A 27,023-nucleotide genomic window follows, 5' to 3' on the forward strand; every position below is an offset into this window, starting at 1 on the left:
AAAACACTGACTTGAAAATTATCGTTTAAAAGGATAGATAATCCCTTTATTGCCCATTCCCGAGTTTTGTACAACCAACACTGTTATATTAATACACTTTTTTTACCTCTGTGATTAAAGGTGCAGCCCTTAAGCAGACGTTCTGGTAAGGGGCAGGTTAAGCCTCTTTTAGAAGGCTTGGTTTCAGTCTATTCCAGATCCCTATGTTCAATATACCTAGGGATATTGAATATGATTCAGAACAAGGCCTCCCTCTGTCTGTTCCAAGGAATCCTTTAAAAACTCAAGCTTCTTTCTTTCATGTAATTGGCAAGAGTCCATGAGCTAGTGACATATGGGATATACAATCCTACCAGGAGGGGCAAAGTTTCCCAAACCTCAAAATGCCTATAAATACACCCCTCACCACACCCACAATTCAGTTTTACAAACTTTGCCTCCTATGGAGGTAGTGAAGTAAGTTTGTGCTAAGATTTCTACGTTGATATGCGCTTCTCAGCATTGTTGAAGCCCAATTCCTCTCAGGGTACAGCGAATGTCAGAGGGACGTGAAGGGAGTATCACTTATTTGAATTCGATGATTTCCCTAACGGGGGTCTATTTCATAGGTTCTCTGTTATCGGTCGTAGAGATTCATCTCCTACCTCCCTTTTCAGATCGACGATATACTCTCAATTTACCATTACATCTACTAATAACTGTTTTAGTACTGGTTTGGCTATCTGCTATGTGTGGATGGGTGTCTTTTGGAAAGTATGTTTTTTATTACTTAAGACACCTCAGCTATGGTTTGGCACTTTATGCATTTATGTAAAGTTCTAAATATATGTATTGTACTTATATTTGCCATGAGTCAGGTTCATGTATTTCCTTCAGCAGACTGTCAGTTTCATATTTGGGGAATTTAAACATTTTAAGAAATGTATTTCTTACCTGGGGTTTAGTCTTTTTTTCAATTGACTAATTCTGGTATTAGGCCCGCGGGTGCGTCAAATGCTAAACTTTATTGCGTCATTCATGGCGCGAAAATATTTTTGGCGCAGAAAAATACGTTTATGACGCAACTTCGTCATTTCCGGCGTCATACGTGACGCCGAGACCTTTCACACGGCGGCGTCATTAGTGACACGAGTGTGTCATTTCCGGTTATTTTTGGCCAAAAAAGTTTACGTTACGTTGTGCGTCATACTTGGCGCCAATTTTTTTCCATTATTTCAATACCCCATTGATGTTTGCCTCATGCTTTTTTCTCTATCAGGGGCCTATCCTTTTGCATTTTTTCCCATTCCTGAAACTGTCATATAAGGAAATAGATAATTTTGCTTTATATGTTGTTTTTTCTCTTACATTGAGCAAGATGTCCCAATTTGATCCTGTCTCAGACGTTTCTGCTGGAACATTGCTGCCTGACATCGGGTCTACCAAAGCTAAGTGCATTTGTTGTAAAAGTGTAGAAATTATTCCACCAAATGTCATTTGTAATGTTTGTCATGATAAACTTTTACATGCAGATAGTGTTTCCATCAGTAATAGTACATTGCCAGTTGCAGTTCCTTCAACTTCTAATGTACATGATATACCTGTAAATTTTAAAGCATTTGTTTCTGATTCTATTCTGAAGGCTTTGTCTGCATTTCAACCTTCTAATAAGCGTAAAAGGTCTTTTAAAACTTCTCATTTAGCTGATGAAATTTCAAATGACCAGCAACATAATAATTTATCCTCTTCTGATGAGGATCTATCTGATTCAGAAGATCCTTCCTCAGACATTGACACTGACAAATCTACTTATTTATTTAAAATAGAGTATATGCGTTCTTTATTAAAAGAAGTGTTAATTACTTTGGATATTGAGGTAACCAGTCCTATTGACGTTCAGTCTAATAAACGTTTAAATGCTGTTTTTAAACCTCCTGTGGTTTCCCCAGGGGTTTTTCCTATTCCTGAGGCTATTTCTGATATGATTTCTAGGGAATGGAATAAGCCAAGTACTTCTTTTATTCCTTCTTCAAGGTTTAAAAAATTGTATCCTTTACCAGCAAAATCTATAGAGTTTTGGGAAAAAATCCCCAAAGTTGATGGGGCTATTTCTACTCTTGCTAAACGTACCACTATTCCTATGGAAAATAGTACTTCCTTTAAGGATCCTTTAGATGGGAAGCTTGAATCTTATCTAAGGAAGGCCTATTTATATTCAGGTCATCTTCTCAGACCTGCTATTTCTTTGGCTGATGTTGCGGCTGCCTCAACTTTTTGGTTGGAGAATTTAGCGCAATGAGAATTGGATCCTGACATATCTAGCATTACTCGCTTACTGCAATATGCTAATCATTTTATTTGTAATGCCATTTTTGATATTATCAAAATTGATGTTAGATCCATGTCTTTAGCTGTATTAGCTAGAAGAGCTTTGTGGCTTAAATCTTGGAATGCTGATATGACATCTAAATCTAGATTACTATCTCTTTCTTTCCAAGGTAATAATTTATTTGGTTCTCAGTTGGATTCTATTATTTCAACTATCATTGGAGGAAAAGGAGTTTTTCTGCCTCAGGATAAAAACCTAAGGGTAAATCTAAGGCTTCTGTTTTCGTTCCTTTCGTCAGAATAAGGAACAAAAACTCAATCCTCCTCCCAAGGAATCTGCTTCCAATTGGAAGCCTTCCTCAAATTGGAATAAATCCAAGCCATTTAGGAAACCAAAGTCAGCCCCTAAGTCTGCATGAAGGTGCGGCCCTCATTCCAGCTCAGCTGGTAGGGGGCAGATTAAGGTTTTTCAAGGATTTTTGGATAAAATCTGTCCAAAATCATTGGATTCATAGCATTGTCTCTCAAGGGTATCGAATAGGATTCAAAGTAAGACCTCCTGTGAGAAGATTTTTTCTCTCACACATCCCTATAAATCCAATAAAAGCTCAAGCTTTTCTGAAGTGTGTTTCAGACCTGGAGTCTTCAGGGGTAATCATGCCAGTTCCTCCTCAGGAACAAGGTTTGGAGTTTTATTCAAACCTATTCATTGTACCAAAGAAAGAAAATTTATTCAGACCAGTTCTGGATCTGAAAATTTTGAATCGTTATGTAAGAGTACCAACTTTCAAGATGGTGACTATAAGTACTATTCTGCCTTTTGTTCAGCAAGGACTATATATGTCCACAATAGACTTGCAGGATACCTTCATATTCCGATTCATCCAGAACACTATCAGTTTCTGAGATTCTCTTTTCTAGACAAGCATTACCAATTTGTTGCTCTTCCATTTGGCCTAGCAACAGCTCCAAGGATCTTTTCAAAGGTTCTGGGTGCCCTATTATCTGTAATCAGAGAACAGGGTATTGCAGTGTTTCCTTATTTGGACGATATCTTGGTACTAGCTCAGTCTTTAGTAGAATCTCACACGAATCAACTAGTGTTGTTTCTTCGGAAACATGGTTGGAGGATCAATTTACCAAAAAGTTTCTTGATTCCTCAGACAAGGGTCACCTTTTTAGGCTTCCAGATAGATTGTGTCCATGACTCTTTCTCTAACAGACAAGAGACGTTTAAAATTGGTCGCAGCATGCCGGCACCTTCAGTGGCTATGTGCATGGAAGTTTTAGGTCTCATGACTGCAGCATCGGACGCGATCCCCTTTGCTCGTTTTCACATGAGACCTCTACAGCTTTGCATGCTGAATCAATGGTGCAGGGATTATACAAAGATATCACAATTAATATCCTTGAATCCCAATGTACGACACTCTCTGACATGGTGGATAGATCACTATAGTTTGGTTCAAGGGGCTTCTTTTGTTTGGCCAACCTGGACTGTGATCTCAACAGAGGCGAGTCTTTCAGGTTGGGGAGCTGTTTGGGGATCTCTGACAGCACAAGGGGTTTGGAAATCTCAAGAGGCGAGATTACCAATAAATATTTTAGAACTCCGTGCAATTCTCAGGGTTCTTCAGTTTTGGCCTCTGCTAAAGAGAGAACCGTTCATTTGTTTTCAGACAGACAATATCACAACTCTGGCTTATGTCAATCATCAGGGTGGGACTCGCAGTCCCCAAGCTATGAAAGAAGTATCTCGGATACTTGCTTGGGCGGAATCCAGCTCCATTCTAATCTCTGCGGTGCATATCCCAGGTGTAGACAATTGGGAGGCGGATTATCTCAGCCGCCAGACTTTACATCCAGGGGAGTGGTCTCTCCATCCAGATGTGTTTTCTCAGATTGTTCAGATGTGGGGGTTTCCAGAGATAGATCTCATGGCCTCTCATCTAAACAAGAAACTTCCCAGATACCTGTCCAGGTCCAGGGATGTTCAGGCGGAAGCAGTGGATGCACTGACACTTCCTTGGTGTTATCATCCTGCTTACATCTTCCCGCCTCTTGTTCTCCTTCCAAGAGTGATCTCCAAAATCATCATGGAACAGTCTTTTGTGTTGCTGGTGGCTCCAGCATGGCCACACAGGTTTTGGTATGCGGATCTGGTTCGGATGTCCAGTTGCCCGCCTTGGCCACTTCCGTTACGGCCGGACCTACTATCTCAAGGTCCGTTTTTCCATCAGGATCTCAAATCATTAAATTTGAAGGTATAGAAATTGAACGCTTAGTTCTAAGTCATAGAGGTTTCTCTGACTCAGTGATTAATACTATGTTACAAGCTTGTAAATCTGTCTCTAGAAAGATTTATTATAGAGTTTGGAAGACTTACATTTCATGGTGTTGTTCTCATAAATTCTCCTGGCATTCTTTTAGAATTCCTAGAATTTTAAAGTTCCTTCAGGATGGTTTGAATAAGGGTTTGTCTGCAAGTTCCTTGAAAGGTCAAATCTCCGCTCTTTCTGTTTTATTTCACAGAAAGATTGCTATACTTCCTGATATTCACTGTTTTGTACAGGCTTTAGTTCGTATTAAGCCTGTCATTAAATCAATTTCTCCTCCTTGGAATCTTAATTTGGTTCTGAAGGCTTTACAGGCTCCTCCATTTGAGCCTATGCATTCTTTGGACATTAAACTACTTTCTTGGAAAGTGTTGTTCCTTTTGGCTATCTCTTCTGCTAGAAGAGTTTCTGAGCTATCTGCTCTTTCTTGTGAGTCTCCTTTTCTGATTTTTCATCAGGATAAGGCAGTTTTGCGGACTTCTTTTCAATTTTTACCTAAGGTTGTGAATTCTAACAACATTAGTAGAGAAATTGTTGTCCCTTCCTTATGTCCTAATCCTAAGAATTCTTTAGAGAGATCCTTACATTCTTTGGATGTGGTAAGAGCTTTGAAATATTATGTGGAAGCTACTAAAGATTTCAGGAAGACTTCCAGTCTATTTGTTTTATTTTCTGGTCCTAGGAAAGGTCAGAAGGCTTCTGCTATTTCCTTGGCTTCTTGGTTGAAACTTTTGATTCATCAAGCTTATTTGGAGTCGGGTCAGGCCCCGCTTCAGAGAATTACAGCTCATTCTACTAGATCAGTCTCCACTTCGTGGGCTTTTAAGAATGAAGCTTCAGTTGATCAGATTTGCAAAGCGGCGACTTGGTCCTCTTTGCATACATTTACTAAATTCTACCGTTTTGATGTATTTGCTTCTTCGGAAGCAGTTTTTGGTAGAAAAGTTCTTCAGGCAGCTGTTTGTTTGATTCTTCTGATTTAAGTTTTTTTCTTTCAAAAATGAAAATAAACTTATTTTTTTTTGGGTTGTGGATTAATTTTTTCAGCGGAATATGGCTGTTTTTATTTTTATTCCCTCCCTCTCTAGTGACTCTTGAGTATAAGACTCCACATCTTGGGTATTGATATCCCATATGTCACTAGCTCATGGACTCTTGCCAATTACATGAAAGAAAACATAATTTATGTAAGAACTTACCTGATAAATGCATTTCTTTCATATTGGCAAGAGTCCATGAGGCCCACCCTTTTTATGGTGGTTATGATTTTTTGTATAAAGCACAATTATTTTAAAATTTCCTTTGTTGATGCTTTCTACTCCTTTCTTTTTCACCCCACTGCTTGGCTATTCGTTAAATTGAATTGTGGGTGTGGTGAGGGGGTGTATTTATAGGCATTTTGAGGTTTGGGAAACTTTGCCCCTCCTGGTAGGATTGTATATCCCATATGTCACTAGCTCATGGACTCTTGCCAATATGAAAGAAATGAATTTATCAGGTAAGTTCTAAGGGTCTGTAGATACAGGCTTCTAAGCAAGCATGCCCCATTTCCCTATACTGTCCATTGTAAATTTTCAATAAAGTTGCACGGTGACTTCATCAGTGTCACTCTGCTCCTCTGCTCTGCTGTGGTCATTGCCACGGACACAGGCACTCCTCCTGTTGCTAGGGATACGGCAGTGTAACTGCAGCACGGTGATGACATCATCACCGCCCCCCCCTGTCTTCCCTATGTAAAGGCCGCAGTCTCTCTCACCTGTGCCCAAGTATAGGTGTTACGTCTTGTGCTCCTGGGTGCTGTATATCTCTTTGCTGGACTGCTTTACTGTTGAACTCTGCCTGTTTTGACTACGCTGCTTGCCTTAACCCCTGAATTGCTGCATTGCTTTACCGTTGATGAACTTTGCCTGTTTTGACTTCTCTGCTTGCCTTAACCCTAAAATATTGGATTGCCATTAGGTTGCCGAACTCTGCCTGCCTGACCTTTCTATTGATTTACCCTTGAACTGCCTTAACGCTAGATTCCCTGCCTATTGCCGTCAGAGACTATCCTGTCTGTTTCCAGTCCTTCAAGTGGTTTGCCCTTGAACTGCCTATCTGCCTATTCGTGCCTGCTGCTGCCAAAGTCTACCCTGCATAGTGTGAGTACTGCTTACCTCATTTTGTGAACTTTTTCTGCCTTGGGATATTACTTATCATTCCAGCTTGACGCCGGGATAAGAAGACTACTGACCAAGTTTGGTCTGATAGTGGAATTTCCCACGAGCATTACAATCACATCATTGTGATTGACATCACCTCACAAAACATGAAGCCCCAGCGATGCCTGTCACTATACAGGCCTGATCGCTGGGTTGGGAGTCGATGGGAGCCCCCAGATTGCCTTCAAGGTGGGAAAATTTGCGACGGCTCAGAGCCGTCGTTGGCACTAAAAGGGTTATGCACCTTTTTTCTTTCTTTCATGTAATTGGCAAGAGTCCATGAGCTAGTGACGTATGGGATATACAATCCTGCCAGGAGGGGCAAAGTTTCCCAAACCTCAAAATGCCTATAAATACACCCCTCACCACACCCACAATTCAGTTTTAGAAACTTTGCCTCCTATGGAGGTGGTGAAGTAAGTTTGCTTGATTTTTATGATTTCTTCTATGATAAGCGCTTATAAGCATTCTGAAGCCCAATTCCTCTGAGTACAGTGTTTGTCAGAGGGATATGAAGAGAGTATCACCTGTTTGATTTTATGGTTTTCCTCGCGGGAAATCTTCTCAAGGGTTCTCTGTTATCGGTCGTAGGGATTCATCTCCTACCTCCCTTTTTAGATCGACGATATACTCTTATATACCATTACCTCTGCTGATAGCTTTCAGTACTGGTTTGGCTATCTGCTATATGTGGATGGGTGTCTTTCGGTAAATGGTTTGGCGCTTTTTGTATTAATGTAAAGTTTTAAATATATCTATTTTACTTATATTTGCCATGAGTCAGGTCTATGTGTATTTCCCCTTTGCAGTCCAGCAGTTTATGGGAATCATGTTTAGGAAGTTTGTCTTACCTGGGGTATAGTCTTTTGTTTTTCAATGGCACGAGAATTTTTTTTGTGCGCAAATGTGCGTCGGTTATGACGCAAGTTCCTCATTTCCTGCGTCTTAGTTGACACTAGGTTGTTTGGTGCGAAATTGTGTTATGACGCGAGTTGCGTCATTTCCGGATGTTTGTTGGCGCCAAAATATTTCTCAGCTTCCTTTTGCGTTGTGAGTCATACTTGGCGCCAACATTTTTTAATTTTATTTTACCTCACTTCCTATATGCTCCTTGCTTTCTTTATGCTCAGAGGGCTTTTGCCTTTGCTTTTTATGCCAAATTTAGCACTTGCATTTTTTCCCCATTCCTGAAACTGCTATATTTGGAAATAAGATATTTATTTTTAATGTTATTTTTCTCTTTTTAAATTTTACAAGATGTCTCAATCTGATCCTGTCTCAGAAGCTGCTGTAGAAACAATGCTGCCTGAACACAGTTCTACCAAAGCTAAGTGTATCTGTTGTAAGCTAGTGGAGATTATATCTCCAGCTGTAGTATGTAACAGTTGTCATGATAAGCTTTTGAATGCAGAGAAGGTTTCTATTAGTGCTAGTACAGTATCTGTTGTTCCTTCAACATCAAAAGTACATGATATCCCTGTTGATATGAAAAATTATATTGCTGATGCGATACAAAAGGCTATGGCTGCTATACCGGCTTCAAATAAACATTAAAGGTCTTTTAAAACTTCTAATAATACTGATGAAATTTGTAATGACCGACAACATACTGATATATCCTCCTTTGATGAGGATCTCTCTGGTTCAGAGGATCCTACTTCAGACATTGACACTGATAAATCATCTTATCTTTTTAAGATTGAGTTTAATCGTTCTTTGTTAAAAGAAGTGTTAATAACTTTGGATATTGAGGAGTCTGGTCCTCTTGATAATAAATCCAGTAAATGTTTAAATTCTGTCTATAAACCTCCTGTGCCTACTCCTGAGGTTTTTCCTGTTCCTGATGCCATTTCTGATGCTAAGGATTGGTCTATGCCTGGTACGTCTTTTGTTCCTTCTTCAATGTTTAAAAAGTTGTATCCTTTGCCAGTGGCTAGATTAGAGTTTTGGGGAAAAGTCCCTAAGGTTGATGGGGCTATTTCTACTCTTGCTAAACGTACTACTATCCCTATGGAAGATAATACCTCTTTTAAGTATCCTTTAGATAGGAAAATTGAATCTTATCTAAGGAAAGCTTATTTGCATTCTGGCTATATGCTCAGACCTGCCATTTCTATGGCTGATATTGCGGCTGCATCAACTTTTTGGTTGGCTAGCTTAGCACAACGGGAAAAAGATTTTGATTTGCATAGCATTGTTGGTTTACTTCAACATGCTAATTATTTTATCTGTGATGCTATTTTTTATATCAAGATAAATGTTAAATCTATGTCTTTAGCTATTTTAGCTAGAAGAGCTTTATGGCTCAAATCATGGAATGTTGACATGGTATCTAAATCTAGGTTACTATCTCTTTCATTCCAGGGTAATCATTTGTTTGGTTACCAGTTGGATTCAATTATTTCCACTATTACTGGGGGGGAAGGGAGTTTTTTTGCCTCAAGATAAAGTCTAAAGGCAAATCTAGAGCTTCTAATCGGTTTTGTTCGTTTCGACAGAATAGATAACAGAAAACCACTCCTTCCCCTAAGGATTCTGGCTCCAATTGGAAGCCTTCCTCGAGTTGGAATAAATCCAAGCCTTACAAAAAACCAAAGCCAGCCCCCAAGACTGCATGAAGGTGCAGCCCTCAATCCAGTTTTACTGGTGGGGGGCAGATTGATATTATTTCAAGACGTTTGGGCAGGTTCCATTCAGAATCATTGGATTCAGAATATTGTCTCCCAGGGGTATCGAATAGGTTTCAGAATAAGACCTTCTGTGAGAAGATTTTTTCTCTCTCACGTTCCAACAAATCCTGTGAAAACTCAGGCTTTTCTGAAATGTGTTTCAGATCTAGAGCTTTCAGGAGTGATTGTACCAGTTTCAATTCAGGAACCGGGTCTGGGTTTTTATTCAAATCTATTCATTGTCACGAAGAAGAAAATTCTTTCAGACCAGTTCTGGATCCTTAGTTTTTTAATCATTTTGTAGGAGTGCCAACTTTCAAGATGGTGACTATAAGGACTATTCTGCCTTTTGCTCAGCAAGGTCATTACATGTCCTCAATAGACTTACAGGATGCGCATCTTTATATTCCGATTCAACCATACCGCTATCAGTTTCTGAGGTTATCTTTTCTAGACAAGCATTACCAGTTTGTTGCTCTTCCATTTGGCTTAGCAACAGCTCCAAGAATCTTTTCAAAGGATCTCGGTGCCCTTCTATCTATAATCAGAGAACAGGGTATTGCGGTGTTTCCTTATTTGCACTATATCTTGGTACTGGCTTAATCTTTTCATTTAGCAGAATCTCACACAAATCAACTTGTGTTGTTTCTTCGAAGACATGGTTGGAGGATCAATTTACCAAAGAGTTCCTTGATTCCTTAGACAAGGGGTATCTTTTTAGGTTTCCAGATAGATTGTGTCCATGACTTTGTCTTTAACAGACAAGAGACGAATGAAATTGGTTTCTGCCTGTCGAAACCTTCAGTCTCGATCATTCCCTTCAGTGGCTATGTGCATGGAAGTTTTAGGTCTCATGACTGCAGCATCGGACGCGATCCCCTTTGCTCGTTTTCATATGAGACCTCTTCAGCTTTGCATGCTGAATCAATGGTGCAGGGATTATACTCGGATATCACAGTTGATATTCTTAAATCCCAACATTCAACTCTGTCCTGGTGGTTAGTCCATCATCAAATTATTCAAGGGGCCTCTTTTGTTCGTCCTGCCTGGATTGTTATTTCAACAGATTCAAGTCTCACAGGTTGGGGAACTGTCCGGGGGTCTCTGACAGCACAAGGAGTCTGGAATCCTCAAGAGGCGAGGTTACCAATCAATTTTTTATAACTCAGTGCTATTTTCAGGGCTCTTCAGGCTTGGTCACTATTAAAGAGAAAATTATTCATTTGTTTTCAGACGGACAATATCACAACTGTGGCATATGTCAATCATAAAGGGGGTACTCGCAGTCCTTTAGCGATGAAAGAAGTATCTCGGATGCTTTCTTGGGCGGAATCCAACTCCTGTCTAATTTTTGCTATACATATTCCAGGTGTAGACAATTGGGAAGTGGATTATCTCAGTCGTCAGTCTTTACGTCCAGGGGAGTGGTCTCTCCATCCCAATGTATTTTGTCATATTCTACAGATGTGGGGTCTCCCCGAAATAGATTTGATGGCTTCCCATCAAAAAAAGAAGCTTCCCAGGTACCTTTCCAGGTCCAGGGATCCCCAGGCGCAGATGGTGGATGCGTTAGCATTTCTTTGGTTTTACCAACCTGCTTACATTTTTCCGCCTCTAGTTCTCCTTCCAAGGGTGATCTCCAAGATCATATTGGAACAATCGCAGGTGTTTCTGATAGCACCAGCATGGCCTCACAGGTTTTGTTATGCAGATCTTGTCCGGATGTCCAGTTGCCAATCTTGGCCACTTCCTTTAAGGCCAGACCTTCTGTTTCAAGGGCCGTTTTTCCATCAGGATCTCAAATCGCTAAATTTGAAGGTATGGAAATTGAACGCTTAGTGCTTAGTCATAGAGGTTTCTCTGACTCAGTGATTAATACTATGCTACAGACTCTTAAGTCTGTTTTAAGAAAAATTTATTATCGGTTTTGGAAAAACTATTTCATGGTGTTTTTCTCATAAATTCTCTTGGCATTCTTTTAGAATTCCTAAAATTTTACAGTTTCTTCAGGATGGTTTGGATAAAGGTTTGTCTGCAAGTACTTTGAAGGGACACATCTCTGCTCTTTCTGTTTTATTTCACAGAAAAAATGCTAATCTTCCTGATATTCACTGTTTTGTTCAGGCTTTGGTTTGTATCAAGCCTGTTATTAAATTAATATCTTAATTTGGTTTTGAAGGCTTTGCAGGTTCCTGCTTTTGAGCCTATGCATTCTTTGGATATTAAACTACTTTCTTGAAAAGTATTGTTCCTTTTGGCTATCTCTTTAGCCAGAAGAGTTTCTGAATTGTCTGCTCTCTTGTGAGTCTCCTTTTCTGATTTTCCATCAGGATAAGGCTGTTTTGTGGACTTCGTTTAAATTTCTTCCTAAGGTTGTGAATTCTAACAACATTAGTAGGGAAATTGTTGTTCCTTCCTTTTGTCCTAATCCCAAGAATACTATTGAAAGATCTCTACATTCTTTGGATGTTGTAAGAGCTTTAAAATATTATGTCGAAGTTACTAAAGATTTCAGGAAGAACTAGTCTATTTGTTGTTTGTTCTGGTCCTAGGAAAGGTCAGAAAGCCTCTGTCATTTCTTTGGCTTCTTGGTTAAAGCTTTTGATTCACAAGGCTTATGTAGAGGCGGGGACAGTCTCCGCCTCAGAGAATTACAGCTCATTCTAATAGATCAGACGCCACTTCTTGGGCTTTTAAGAAGCAGCAACTTGGTCTTCTTTGCATACATTTACTAAATTTTACCATTTTTATGTATTTGCTTCTTCTGAAGCAGTCTTTGGTAGAAAAGTTCTTCAGGCAGCTGTTTCAGTTTGATTCTTCTACTTATGATTTGTTTTTTTCGTGATTTTTTTTAAGAAAGACTTGTTTTTTTGTGGATTTTATTTTTTCAGCGGAAATAGCTGTTTTTATTTTATCCCTCCATTTCTAGTGACTCTTCTGTGGTCTCCCACATCTTGGGTATTTCTATCCCATACGTCACTAGCTCATGGACTCTTGCCAATTACATGAAAGAAAACATAATTTATGTAAGATCTTACCTGGTAAATTCATTTCTTTCATATTGGCAAGAGTCCAAGAGGCCCACCCTTTTTTATGGTGGTTATGATTTTTGTATAAAAAGCACAGTTTTATTTCCAGTTCCTCTCTTTGTATGCTTTTTTACTCCCTTATTTTATCACCCCACTACTTGGCTATTCGTTAAACTGAATTGTGGGTGTGGTGAGGGGTGTATTTATAGGCATTTTGAGGTTTGGGAAACTTTGCCCCTCCTGGTAGGATTGTATATCCCATATGTCACTAGCTCATGGACTCTTGCCAATATGAAAGAAATTAATTTATCAGGTAAGTTCTTACATAAATTGTTTTTCTGCTCCTTTTATGATTCTTATTCCCTTTTTTTTTTTACCCTTTGCTTGGCTATACATTAGACTGAGGTATATGGGAGATGAGGGGTTTTATAGGGCTCTTGGGTTTGGGAATTTTTGCCTCCTAGTGGTAATGAAGAGTAATTCCCCAGGAGTAATGGATCATGGACTCTCATTACCATGAAAGAAATTAATTTATCAGGTAAGCATAAATGGTTCTATTTCCAGAAAATGTTAAAAAAAAAAAATAAAAAAAAAATCTAGGAATTTTGGAGAGAGAAAATGTTATACTTTTTTAAGTAAGGTTTTGCAAGATAAAAGGGACATTTGTATATTTCAGATTTACCATTTATTTATTTAATTTAAATAAGTTTGCATATAGCCAACCGGCTTCCTTAAGTGGTTTTTAAAAAGGCCATGGAATTCAAAGGCATCAATGGTCCTCTCACCGCAACATATTTTTTGAAAATAAAAATATTAGTTGTGATAATTAACAAATCCAGTATTATCTAGATTGGTAAAAAGAATTAGTAGACTAGAATCCTTCCTTCATTCGTTCTTTTTGGTATAACAAAAAGACAACTGTAATAGTCTAAGAAATATATTTAAATATAAATAATGTAGAACTTTTAAGAAGAAAAGGATTATGCAATTTATTTATTTTTTTAAAGGTGCGAAAGTTCTCTGAAGAGAAGCAGACGACTCCCTCTTCTAAAATTAGTCCGCCAAAGTCTGAGAAAGAAACGCATGCACCCTCAGGTAATGGATACAATAGCGGTGTAATAATGTTTCACTGAAAAATCATATTTCTCTCTTGGGACCCTCATGTAGCATTTTACCAGTAAGTCAAATATATGATTCATTATTATAAACTTTATATTTGTAATTATTAGAGCAAATTAAAAAAGCAAACAGAGAGAGATAGCCAGTTCTCTGCTTACGTGCGTTTTACTAAAGAAGCGTTTATTGAAACGTGTGTAAGGGGAGATCTGGGAGCTTTTTGTTTCTATTTTTTTTATTTACTCTTTCATTTCCAAGGTATCTAATAATTACAATATGGAGGAAATATTTAATGGGAATATTATAAAGATAATAATTAATGAATTACTGGTGACCACCATGTATCTGGAAACTGGCATTCTCTTTGCTATGCATTGCAAAATAATTTTACTTAGTCTAATACAATAAGAAAAAGGAATGGAATAAATTATATGGGTAACCAGATGCTTAGATCAAGCTTTATCATTGATGTTCTCCTATATTTGCCTTAATGCGGACACAAATGAATTCCCTTATTTATTAAAATGCACCTAAAATTGGGCAAGTTCGACTAAAATTCTCCTACTTTAGGGACAGTCTACCATAGACTTTTTATTGTTTTAAAAGATAGATAATCCCTTTATTACACATTCCCCAGTTTTACATAACCAACACAGTTATATTAATGTACTTTTTACCTCTGTGATTACCTTATATCTAGGAACCTTCTTCCAGCCCCTGATCACATGACTGTGACTGTTTATTATCGTCTTAAATTTAGCATTGTTTTGTGCTAAATCTTAAATAACCCCTGTGCCTGAACACAGTGTTATCTATATGGCCCACGTGTACTTTCTGTCTCTTTGTGTTGAAAAGAGATTTAAAAAGCCTGTGATAAGAGGCAGCCCTCAAAGGCTTAGAAATTAGCATATGAGCCTACCTATGTTTAGTTTAAACTAAGAATACCAAGAGAAAAAAGCAAATTTGATAATAAAAGTAAATTGGAAAGTTGATTAAAATTAAAAGTCCTATCTGAATAATGAAAGTTTAATTTATACTAGACTGTCCCTTTAGTTTAGCTTCGCCTAGGCGCACAGGAGAGTGCCAAAAAATGGTTACTTTAGATTGTCACAGGCATATTTTTTTACTACGCCTTATCAAATTGACTAGTTGCTTATTTATAAATTTTTTGTGCCTATAGCGAACTTGGTTTTCCTACAAATGCTTGCACTGAAGTTCTCCATAAGTACTGTGGAGAACAGCATAAGAAATTGTGTTCTTTCTTATATTGGCAGGAATTTCTTTTGCACTGTGCCTGGAAAGGCCAGAGGAGGAAGATTTTGCGATTTCGTATTTCACAATATTGCATTTGCGATTTTGTGTTTTGTAATATTCATATTTTATAATATTGCAATTGCACTGTAGTAAACTTGTTCGATAAATGTATCTATAGATCTATATTATTAATCTAGAACACGTTTGCTACGGTGCTATCGCAATATTATAAAATATGAATATTACAAATGCGATTGGAATATTATGAAACTTTTTCCACTTTTTAGTTTATCCACTAGTGACAAGACATACAAATATGTTCTATAAAAGGACACAAAAAGAAGTGTAAAAAAGTAAATAACATTATTTATTTATATGGGTATTTCTTTAATCAAGATTTACACATAACTAATAATTAAGCTTATTTCCAATGATAAATTAGGCGCATATAGTTATTCGACAGGAGAAAATTGTTAGTTCACCTAAGCTCGCCTTTGGAAAATCGCAAATAAATGCTACCATTTTTTTTATTTTATAAATTTGGGTGCACAGATGCACTTCTCCAAAGGCGTGTTGAGGTGAATGCATATGAGAATAGAGGAGAATTCTCATAGCGTTTGATAAACCTTGCCCTTATAAACGTTTGAGAGCTGTTCGTTCCCTTATAGAAGGATCAAATGATTAAACATAAGACTTTTTTTGTTTTCCTATCATATGGAAATGAATGTGACGTGTTTTTAAACTTATTTATCGCCAAGTCCGACAAGAGGACTGGTTACAACAAAATGTTTTTATAGGTATAATTTTTTTTTTTAAATATTTTTTTATATGACGTTGAAACACACTTATTTTTAAAATAATTATGTTTTGATAATGGCTTTCTTTCTTTATACGGACATTCAAGACAGCTAGTCTTGATTATCCACTAGTTTTAACAAATTTATATGGCACAGACATATAAAGATGGAATCCATATTAACCATAATTAGAGTAATAATAATTCAGGTGGCAACTATAGATCTTCAATATACTTATCTTTATATTCCATTATATATGGCACATCATTCATGGCTCCTAGAACATTCACAAACATATTGATAATGGTTTTCTTTCATCAGATGGTGAGAGTTCACAAGTCATCATGTGTGGGTATATTCCCCTCCTGACCACTAGGAGGAAGCAAAAGACACCCCAACAAACCAGAGCTTTAAATCTCTCTCATGATTCTGTCATTTTCTTTTGTCTCCTTAATGAGGAGTGAGGTGAAAGTGAAGTGCAAGATCTACTCATCGTTTGAAAGTGAATGCTCTAATCGATCTAAGGTTCGAATTCTCCGCACAGTACTTTGTTGTTCAGAGGGGCAGACAAGGCGTTATCAGCCAGGACGTGAAAAGTATTTTTTTTTATTCAGAAATGTCGATGGCCTCCCAGGTGAAATGTAGATTTGTCCACGAATCCCTTGGTCTACAGTGATCCACTCCTTGTGTACCTGCAGCTTCATAGCCCACAACTATTGGTATGAACATGTTAACATGCTTCACATTGTCTAGGGATATATATTTATACACCTTATACTAACAGTTTTTTAGCACTTTAAAAAAAATCTTTGTTTTTTTTAAAGTTACTGTTGCTTTAAGGGTTAACTTTTTAGCAGGCCTTTTCGAATGCTTTTTCTGTGGTTTAATCCTTTCCGGTGACTGTGTTGCTTTAACATTCTTAGCATGTAGGAAGGTTCTCAGGACCAGTGAACTTGGTAAAACACTCTGATTATCAGAGCTTGGCTTCACATTTGGGGTACAGATTGTATTTATCGCTTTATGTGCTATTGGCTATGTAAGCCTTTTTTCAGCACTTATTTGAACAGCAACTTATATTAATTGTACGGTTTACCTTTTGAGGGTTAATCAGTTTTACATTGTGTCCTGCCCTTCGTGGTTAAGAATTTGTATGCTTTATACTGCTTATTTACTTCTGTTTATCTCTAATACTTAAGCTATTTCCTTACTGGTACTGTAAGAACGTAACCATACCTGCTAGTATCAACATGGTCTCACCACATTTCTTCTTTATCTTATACCAAGGACGAATGTCTGCTTTCTTGCTTTTTACATAAACAATTTCATGTCTCAAGTTCTGTTATTTTCCACTGTGTATGTTGTAATAAGGGGGCGTGTATGAAGCCCCTCTGTGTAAAATTGCAATGTATGTGATGTATACTATATAACCGCAACACTGTTTATAATAGACTTAGACTATAGTCTGTGTGCGTGTCTAATTTTACTCTCCAAGGCCTTGTGTGGTGAAATGCTCTGCTCCAGCTGAGGTCTAGAATACGTATCGGTGATAAGGTGTATCCAGACCCAAAACGTATCCCTAACAGGTGCTATGGAGAAAACTACTGCAGCTCAGACCTCTGGTCCATCAGCTGATCTAGAAGGGAAATATTCTGATGCTTTAACCCTTCTAGTTTGTGTTTGCTTTGTAAGGATTCTCAGGTGTGTCCTGCACAGTTTTGTATCATGTCCTGAGTCTATTGATAATCCTAAACAGGGTTTTACTGCACTTTCAGAGTGTGCAAGGGTTTTTACCCTATCAGACGTGCTCCTTGGAGAGTCCATCTGAACTTTCTCCAAAACTTTAGGGTTATATTCACTCTATTAGTGAGGTTTTAGTTTGCTTGCTTCCAGCTGTAAGGCACAAATGTTTGCAATGATTTATAGGTGGTTCTTCATCAAGGATTAACCTAAGGAGCGGCCACTGTGTTACTCATTAATGAAGGGTGTCTCTGACGACTCTATTCTAAACAGTCTTTATGAGTTTTAGAACCCCGCTGCTGTGGCAGAGGTTGTGTCCTTTAGTTTCAGGCTTGAGCATATTCATGCCTTATTGTGGGAATCTTTAATTACCTTAGAGGTAGATGATTGTCCCGCTACAGTCAAGCAACTTAAGACGATTGATTTTTTTTTTTTACGGTCAAGTTAGTGCACATGAAAACGTAGTGTACTTAAATTGTGTCATTTAAATATTACATATTACATTTTTTAAAAATTCATAAATAATATTAAACATAATGTAAAATATTCTAAATAATGCATGGACTATATTGATATATTTTTACAGTATGTTTAATCATTTTTAAAAATTTGCCTTAAAAGGGACAGTCTACACCTTAGTCATCTTAAAGTCTTACCTTAAGCTGCAAATATCCTCCTGCACCCCTTCTTATATCATGCAGCAAGAACGGTAAAACATGTATTTTAAGATGAATATTGTTTTGTCCACTGATAACATTGTGATCTGGGCTACATCTAGGCACTCTGCTGAATAATATTGACAGTCTGTTGAATTCAACTAGTGAGCCTTTTGTGATTGGATGCCTTATGCAGCTCAGATCATGATTTCATGAGTTGGTGGAACTTGGCAGCCATTTCATATTGGCCAGAAACAATATTCATTTTAACCCCTTAACGACTGAGGACGTGCAGGGTACGTCCTCAGAAAAAAGGCAGTTAATGCCTGAGAACGTACCCTGCACGTCCTCAGTGTGGAAAGCAGCTTGAAGCGATCCTGCTCGCTTCCAGCTGCTTTCCGGTTATTGCAGTGATGCCTCGATATGGAGGCATCCTGCAATAACCCTGCATGGCCATCCGATGCAGAGAGAGCCACTCTGTGGCCCTCTCTGCACCGGACATCGGTGGCCGGTAACGTTGGTGGGTGGGAGCTGACTTGGGAGGCGGGTGGGCGGCCATCGATGGGCCGTATAAGGTGGAGGGGGGCGGGATCGGGGCCGGAGCTGACGGGGGCGCGCACGGGCGCGCGCGCGTGCACAGAGGGTGGCGGGCGGGCGCGTGCACGGGGCGGGAGCGGGTGGGAACCGCTATACTACAGAAAATTAGATTGTAACTGTGGGGGAAAAGGGACACATTAAAAAACAAATAAACGTTAGTAAAAGGGATCTTGGAGGGGTGGGGGGTTGTTCTTGGGTGTGGGGGGAGCTACACTACAGAAAAAGGGATTTTTGTTAAAAAAAAAAGCACATTTCTCCAACATAGGTGTGTCCGGTCCACGGCGTCATCCTTACTTGTGGGATATTCTCTTCCCCAACAGGAAATGGCAAAGAGCCCAGCAAAGCTGGTCACATGATCCCTCCTAGGCTCCGCCTACCCCAGTCATTCTCTTTGCCGTTGTACAGGCAACATCTCCACGGAGATGGCTTAGAGTTTTTTAGTGTTTAACTGTAGTTTTTATTATTCAATCAAGAGTTTGTTATTTTGAAATAGTGCTGGTATGTACTATTTACTCAGAAACAGAAAAGAGATGAAGATTTCTGTTTGTATGAGGAAAATGATTTTAGCAACCGTCACTAAAATCCATGGCTGTTCCACACAGGACTGTTGAGAGCAATTAACTTCAGTTGGGGGAACAGTGAGCAGTCTCTTGCTGCTTGAGGTATGACACATTCTAACAAGACGATGTAATGCTGGAAGCTGTCATTTTCCCTATGGGATCCGGTAAGCCATGTTTATTACGATCGTAAATAAGGGCTTCACAAGGGCTTATTAAGACTGTAGACTTTTTCTGGGCTAAATCGATTCATTATTAACACATATTTAGCCTTGAGGAATCATTTTATTTGGGTATTCTGATATAATAATATCGGCAGGCACTGTTTTAGACACCTTATTCTTTAGGGACTTTCCCAAAGCATAGGCAGAGCCTCATTTTCGCGCCGGTGTTGCGCACTTGTTTTTGAGAGGCATGGCATGCAGTCGCATGTGAGAGGAGCTCTGATACTTAGAAAAGACTTTCTGAAGGCGTCATTTGGTATCGTATTCCCCTTTGGGCTTGGTTGGGTCTCAGCAAAGCAGATACCAGGGACTGTAAAGGGGTTAAAGTTCAAAACGGCTCCGGTTCCGTTATTTTAAGGGTTAAAGCTTCCAAATTTGGTGTGCAATACTTTTAAGGCTTTAAGACACTGTGGTGAAAATTTGGTGAATTTTGAACAATTCCTTCATGTTTTTTCGCAATTGCAGTAATAAAGTGTGTTCAGTTTAAAATTTAAAGTGACAGTAACGGTTTTATTTTAAAACGTTTTTTGTACTTTGTTATCAAGTTTATGCCTGTTTAACATGTCTGAACTACCAGATAGACTGTGTTCTGAATGTGGGGAAGCCAGAATTCCTATTCATTTAAATAAATGTGATTTATGTGACAATGACAATGATGCCCAAGATGATTCCTCAAGTGAGGGGAGTAAGCATGGTACTGCATCATTCCCTCCTTCGTCTACACGAGTCTTGCCCACTCAGGAGGCCCCTAGTACATCTAGCGCGCCAATACTCCTTACTATGCAACAATTAACGGCTGTAATGGATAATTCTGTCAAAAACATTTTAGCCAAAATGAACACTTATCAGCGTAAGCGCGACTGCTCTGTTTTAGATACTGAAGAGCATGACGACGCTGATAATAATGTTTCTGAAGGGCCCCTAACCCAGTCTGATGGGGCCAGGGAGGTTTTGTCTGAGGGAGAAATTACTGATTCAGGGAACATTTCTCAACAAGCTGAACCTGATGTGATTACATTTAAATTTAAGTTGGAACATCTCCGCATTCTGCTTAAGGAGGTATTATCCACTCTGGATGATTGTGACAAGTTGGTCATCCCAGAGAAACTATGTAAAATGGACAAGTTCCTAGAGGTGCCGGGGCTCCCAGAAGCTTTTCCTATACCCAAGCGGGTGGCGGACATTGTTAATAAAGAATGGGAAAGGCCCGGTATTCCTTTCGTCCCTCCCCCCATATTTAAAAAATTGTTTCCTATGGTCGACCCCAGAAAGGACTTATGGCAGACAGTCCCCAAGGTCGAGGGAGCGGTTTCCACTTTAAACAAACGCACCACTATACCCATAGAGGATAGTTGTGCTTTCAAAGATCCTATGGATAAAAAATTAGAAGGTTTGCTTAAAAAGATGTTTGTTCAGCAGGGTTACCTTCTACAACCAATTTCATGCGTTGTCCCTGTCGCTACAGCCGCATGTTTCTGGTTCGATGAGCTGATAAAGGCGGTCGATAGTGATTCTCCTCCTTATGAGGAGATTATGGACAGAATCAATGCTCTCAAATTGGCTAATTCTTTTACCCTAGACGCCACTTTGCAATTGGCTAGGTTAGCGGCTAAGAATTCTGGGTTTGCTATTGTGGCGCGCAGAGCGCTTTGGTTGAAATCTTGGTCGGCTGATGCGTCTTCCAAGAACAAGCTACTTAACATTCCTTTCAAGGGGAAAACGCTGTTTGGCCCTGACTTGAAAGAGATTATCTCTGATATCACTGGGGGTAAGGGCCACGCCCTTCCTCAGGATCGGCCTTTCAAGGCAAAAAATAAACCTAATTTTCGTCCCTTTCGTAGAAACGGACCAGCCCAAAGTGCTACGTCCTCTAAGCAAGAGGGTAATACTTCTCAAGCCAAGCCAGCTTGGAGACCAATGCAAGGCTGGAACAAGGGAAAGCAGGCCAAGAAACCTGCCACTGCTACCAAGACAGCATGAAATGTTGGCCCCCGATCCGGGACCGGATCTGGTGGGGGGCAGACTCTCTCTCTTCGCTCAGGCTTGGGCAAGAGATGTTCTGGATCCTTGGGCGCTAGAAATAGTCTCCCAAGGTTATCTTCTGGAATTCAAGGGGCTTCCCCCAAGGGGGAGGTTCCACAGGTCTCAGTTGTCTTCAGACCACATAAAAAGACAGGCATTCTTACATTGTGTAGAAGACCTGTTAAAAATGGGAGTGATTCATCCTGTTCCATTAAGAGAACAAGGGATGGGGTTCTACTCCAATCTGTTCATAGTTCCCAAAAAAGAGGGAACGTTCAGACCAATCTTAGATCTCAAGATCTTAAACAAGTTTCTCAAGGTTCCATCGTTCAAGATGGAAACCATTCGAACTATTCTTCCTTCCATCCAGGAAGGTCAATTCATGACCACGGTGGATTTAAAGGATGCGTATCTACATATTCCTATCCACAAGGAACATCATCGGTTCCTAAGGTTCGCATTCCTGGACAAGCATTACCAGTTTGTGGCGCTTCCTTTCGGATTAGCCACTGCTCCAAGGATTTTCACAAAGGTACTAGGGTCCCTTCTAGCTGTGCTAAGACCAAGGGGCATTGCTGTAGTACCTTACTTGGACGACATTCTGATTCAAGCGTCGTCCCTTCCTCAAGCAAAGGCTCACACGGACATAGTCCTGGCCTTTCTCAGATCTCACGGATGGAAAGTGAACGTGGAAAAGAGTTCTCTATCTCCGTCAACAAGGGTTCCCTTCTTGGGAACAATAATAGACTCCTTAGAAATGAGGATATTTCTGACAGAGGCCAGAAAAACAAAGCTTCTAGACTCTTGTCGGATACTTCATTCCGTTCCTCTTCCTTCCATAGCTCAGTGCATGGAAGTGATCGGGTTGATGGTAGCGGCAATGGACATAGTTCCTTTTGCGCGCATTCATCTAAGACCATTACAACTGTGCATGCTCAGTCAGTGGAATGGGGATTATACAGACTTGTCTCCGAAGATACAAGTACATCAGAGGACCAGAGACTCACTCCGTTGGTGGCTGTCCCTGGACAACCTGTCACAAGGGATGACATTCCGCAGACCAGAGTGGGTCATTGTCACGACCGACGCCAGTCTGATGGGCTGGGGCGCGGTCTGGGGATCCCTGAAAGCTCAGGGTCTTTGGTCTCGGGAAGAATCTCTTCTACCGATAAATATTCTGGAACTGAGAGCGATATTCAATGCTCTCAAGGCTTGGCCTCAGCTAGCGAGGGCCAAGTTCATACGGTTTCAATCAGACAACATGACAACTGTTGCGTACATCAACCATCAGGGGGGAACAAGGAGTTCCCTAGCGATGGAAGAAGTGACCAAAATCATTCTATGGGCGGAGTCTCACTCCTGCCACCTGTCCGCTATCCACATCCCAGGAGTGGAAAATTGGGAAGCGGATTTTCTGAGTCGTCAGACATTGCATCCGGGGGAGTGGGAACTCCATCCGGAAATCTTTGCCCAAGTCACTCAGCTGTGGGGCATTCCAGACATGGATCTGATGGCCTCTCGTCAGAACTTCAAAGTTCCTTGCTACGGGTCCAGATCCAGGGATCCCAAGGCGGCTCTAGTGGATGCACTAGTAGCACCTTGGACCTTCAAACTAGCCTATGTGTTCCCGCCGTTTCCTCTCATCCCCAGGCTGGTAGCCAGGATCAATCAGGAGAGGGCGTCGGTGATCTTGATAGCTCCTGCGTGGCCACGCAGGACTTGGTATGCAGATCTGGTGAATATGTCATCGGCTCCACCTTGGAAGCTACCTTTGAGACGAGACCTTCTTGTTCAGGGTCCGTTCGAACATCCGAACCTGGTTTCACTCCAGCTGACTGCTTGGAGATTGAACGCTTGATCTTATCGAAGCGAGGGTTCTCAGATTCTGTTATCGATACTCTTGTTCAGGCCAGAAAGCCTGTAACTAGAAAGATTTACCACAAAATTTGGAAAAAATATATCTGTTGGTGTGAATCTAAAGGATTCCCTTGGGACAAGGTTAAGATTCCTAAGATTCTATCCTTCCTTCAAGAAGGATTGGAAAAAGGATTATCTGCAAGTTCCCTGAAGGGACAGATTTCTGCCTTGTCTGTGTTACTTCACAAAAAGCTGGCAGCTGTGCCAGATGTTCAAGCCTTTGTTCAGGCTCTGGTTAGAATTAAGCCTGTTTACAAACCTTTGACTCCTCCTTGGAGTCTCAATTTAGTTCTTCAGGGGGTTCCGTTTGAACCCTTACATTCCGTTGATATTAAGTTATTATCTTGGAAAGTTTTGTTTTTAGTTGCAATTTCTTCTGCTTGAAGAGTTTCAGAATTATCTGCTCTGCAGTGTTCTCCTCCTTATCTGGTGTTCCATGCAGATAAGGTGGTTTTACGTACTAAACCTGGGTTTCTTCCAAAAGTTGTTTCTAACAAAAACATTAACCAGGAGATTATCGTACCTTCTCTGTGTCCGAAACCAGTTTCAAAGAAGGAACGTTTGTTGCACAATTTGGATGTTGTTCGCGCTCTAAAATTCTATTTAGATGCTACAAAGGATTTTAGACAAACATCTTCCTTGTTTGTTGTTTATTCCGGTAAAAGGAGAGGTCAAAAAGCAACTTCTACCTCTCTCTCTTTTTGGATTAAAAGCATCATCAGATTGGCTTACGAGACTGCCGGACGGCAGCCTCCCGAAAGAATCACAGCTCATTCCACTAGGGCTGTGGCTTCCACATGGGCCTTCAAGAACGAGGCTTCTGTTGATCAGATATGTAGGGCAGCGACTTGGTCTTCACTGCACACTTTTACCAAATTTTACAAGTTTGATACTTTTGCTTCTTCTGAGGCTATTTTTGGGAGAAAGGTTTTGCAAACCGTGGTGCCTTCCATTTAGGTGACCTGATTTGCTCCCTCCCTTCATCCGTGTCCTAAAGCTTTGGTATTGGTTCCCACAAGTAAGGATGACGCCGTGGACCGGACACACCTATGTTGGAGAAAACAGAATTTATGTTTACCTGATAAATTACTTTCTCCAACGGTGTGTCCGGTCCACGGCCCGCCCTGGTTTTTTTAATCAGGTCTGATAATTTATTTTCTTTAACTACAGTCACCACGGTACCATATGGTTTCTCCTATGCAAATATTCCTCCTTAACGTCGGTCGAATGACTGGGGTAGGCGGAGCCTAGGAGGGATCATGTGACCAGCTTTGCTGGGCTCTTTGCCATTTCCTGTTGGGGAAGAGAATATCCCACAAGTAAGGATGACGCCGTGGACCGGACACACCGTTGGAGAAAGTAATTTATCAGGTAAACATAAATTCTGTTTTTTGTTCTAAACTGGGTACTGGCAGACAGCTGCCAGTACCCAAGATGGCGCCCATTAAGGCAGAGGGGGAGGGTTAGAGAGCTGTTTGGTGGGGGGGATCTGTGAGGTTGGGGGCTAAGGGGGGATCCTACACAGCAGCATATGTAAATATGCTAAAAAAAAAAACTCAAAAAAGCCCAAATATACCTTTTATTTTAGTACTGGCAGAGTTTCTGCCAGTACTTAAGATGGCGGGGACAATTGTGGGGTGGGGGAGGGAAGAGAGCTATTTGGGAGGCATCAGGGGGTCTGATGTTTCAGGTGGGAGGCTGAGCTCTACACTAAAGCTAAAATTAACCCTGCAAGTTCCCTACAAGCTACATAATTAACCCCTTCACTGCTAGACATAATACACGCGTGATGCGCAGCAGCATTTAGCGGCCTTCTAATTACCAAAAAGCATCGCCAAAGCCATATATGTCTGCTATTTCTGAACAAAGGGGATCCCAGAGAAACATTTACAACCATTTGTGCCATAATTGCATAAGCTGTTTGTAAATGATTTCAGTGAGAAACCTAAAATTGTGAAAAAGTTAACGTTTTTTTTTTATTTGATTGCATTTGGCGGTGAAATGGTGGCATGAAATATACCAAAATGGGCCTAGATCAATAGTTGGGGTTGTCTACTACACTACACTAAAGCTAAAATTACCCCAAAATGCTCCCTACATGCTCCCTAATTAACCCCTTCATTGCTGGGCATAATACACGTGTGGTGCGCAGTGGCATTTAGCGGCCTTCTAATTACCAAAAAGCAATGCTAAAGCCATATATGTCTGCTATTTCTGAACAAAGGGGATCCCAGAGAAGAATTTACAACCATTTATGCCATAATTGCACAAGCGGTTTGCAAATAATTTCAGTGAGAAACCAAAAGTTTGTAAAAAATTTGTAAAAAAGTGAACGATTTTTTGTATTTGATCGCATTTGGCGGTAAAATGGTGGCATGAAATATACCAAAATGGGCCTAGATCAATACTTTGGGTTGTCTACTAAAAAAAAATATATACATGTCAGTGGATATTCAGAGATTCCTGAAAGATATTAGTGTTCTAATGTAACTAGCACTAATTTTGAAAAAAAAATGGTTTGGAAATAGCAAAGTGCTACTTGTATTTATGGCCCTATAAGTTACAAAAAAAGCAAAGAACATGTAAACATTTGGTATTTCTAAACTCAGGATAAAATTTTGAAACTATTTAGCATGGGTGTTTTTTGGTGGTTGTAGATATGTAACAGATTTTGGGGGTCAAAGTTAGAAAAAATGTGTTTTTTTCGATTTTTTCCTCATATTTTATATTTTTTTTTATAGTAAATGATAAGATATGATGAAAATAATGGTATCTTTAGAAAGTCCATTTAATGGCGAGAAAAACGGTATATAATATGTGTGGGTACAGTAAATGAGTAAGAGGAAAATTACAGCTAAACACAAACACCGCAGAAATGTAAAAATAGCCTTGGTCCCAAACGGACAGAAAATGGAAAAGTGCTGTGGTCATTAAGGGGTTAAAATAACTTTTTGCATTTCTATGTTCTTCACATAGAAAATAATTTACTTTTTATTATTGAATATATATTTCTATATATAAATCTGATACTGTTTGTGTAATATGCATATCTATAGGAATAGATATGCAGATATAGGTATATGCACGTATATATTGAAATATGTATTTAAAAATAACAAGGACATTTTTCTGTAATATGTACAGTAAATATACAGTAAAACACAAATACATATGTATAAACACACACAAATTTACTTTAATCTGTATGCTTCTTCTGAGGCTGCCAGGAGAGTTCTGCTGGCTGTAGTGCCTGATTAGCAACATTCTGCCTTCACTGTTTGCTCCCCCTATTCCTGTGGTCTGCACGGTTTGGGTATTGATTTACACACGTGATGATTTGTGGGCTCACACCATCTGCTGAAAGAAAAGGAAATGTATGCTTACCTGATTAATTTCTTTCATGATGGCGAGAGTCCACGCACCCTTTCTTTTTGTTCAGGTGGCAGTAGTACTTGTTTTGCACTTTTGCCCGGCTTCATCTTTCATGCTTTTCTCTTTTCCCTCATCTTGTTAGCTATATGTATGACTGAGGATTGTGGAAAGTGGAATGGATTTAAATCTCTGGTGTGTTTGGGTGTCTCTTGCCTCCTAGTGGTAAGGAGGG

At 39.7% G+C, this 27,023-nt stretch overlaps 1 protein-coding gene across 2 annotated transcripts in view; it reads left to right on the top strand.

The window, feature by feature from the left end:
- Positions 1-27,023, top strand: part of RFC1 (replication factor C subunit 1) — a 430,548-nt gene that overhangs the window by 268,504 nt on the left and 135,021 nt on the right. For both annotated transcript variants that reach the window (XM_053704049.1, XM_053704048.1), the window contains exon 9: positions 13,550-13,637. In XM_053704049.1, coding sequence (XP_053560024.1) covers positions 13,550-13,637 — 88 coding nt within the window. The remainder of the gene's footprint in view (positions 1-13,549; positions 13,638-27,023) is intronic.

Source organism: Bombina bombina, chromosome 2 (assembly GCF_027579735.1).
Source record: "Bombina bombina isolate aBomBom1 chromosome 2, aBomBom1.pri, whole genome shotgun sequence".
In the NCBI taxonomy this organism is placed as follows: domain Eukaryota; kingdom Metazoa; phylum Chordata; class Amphibia; order Anura; family Bombinatoridae; genus Bombina; species Bombina bombina.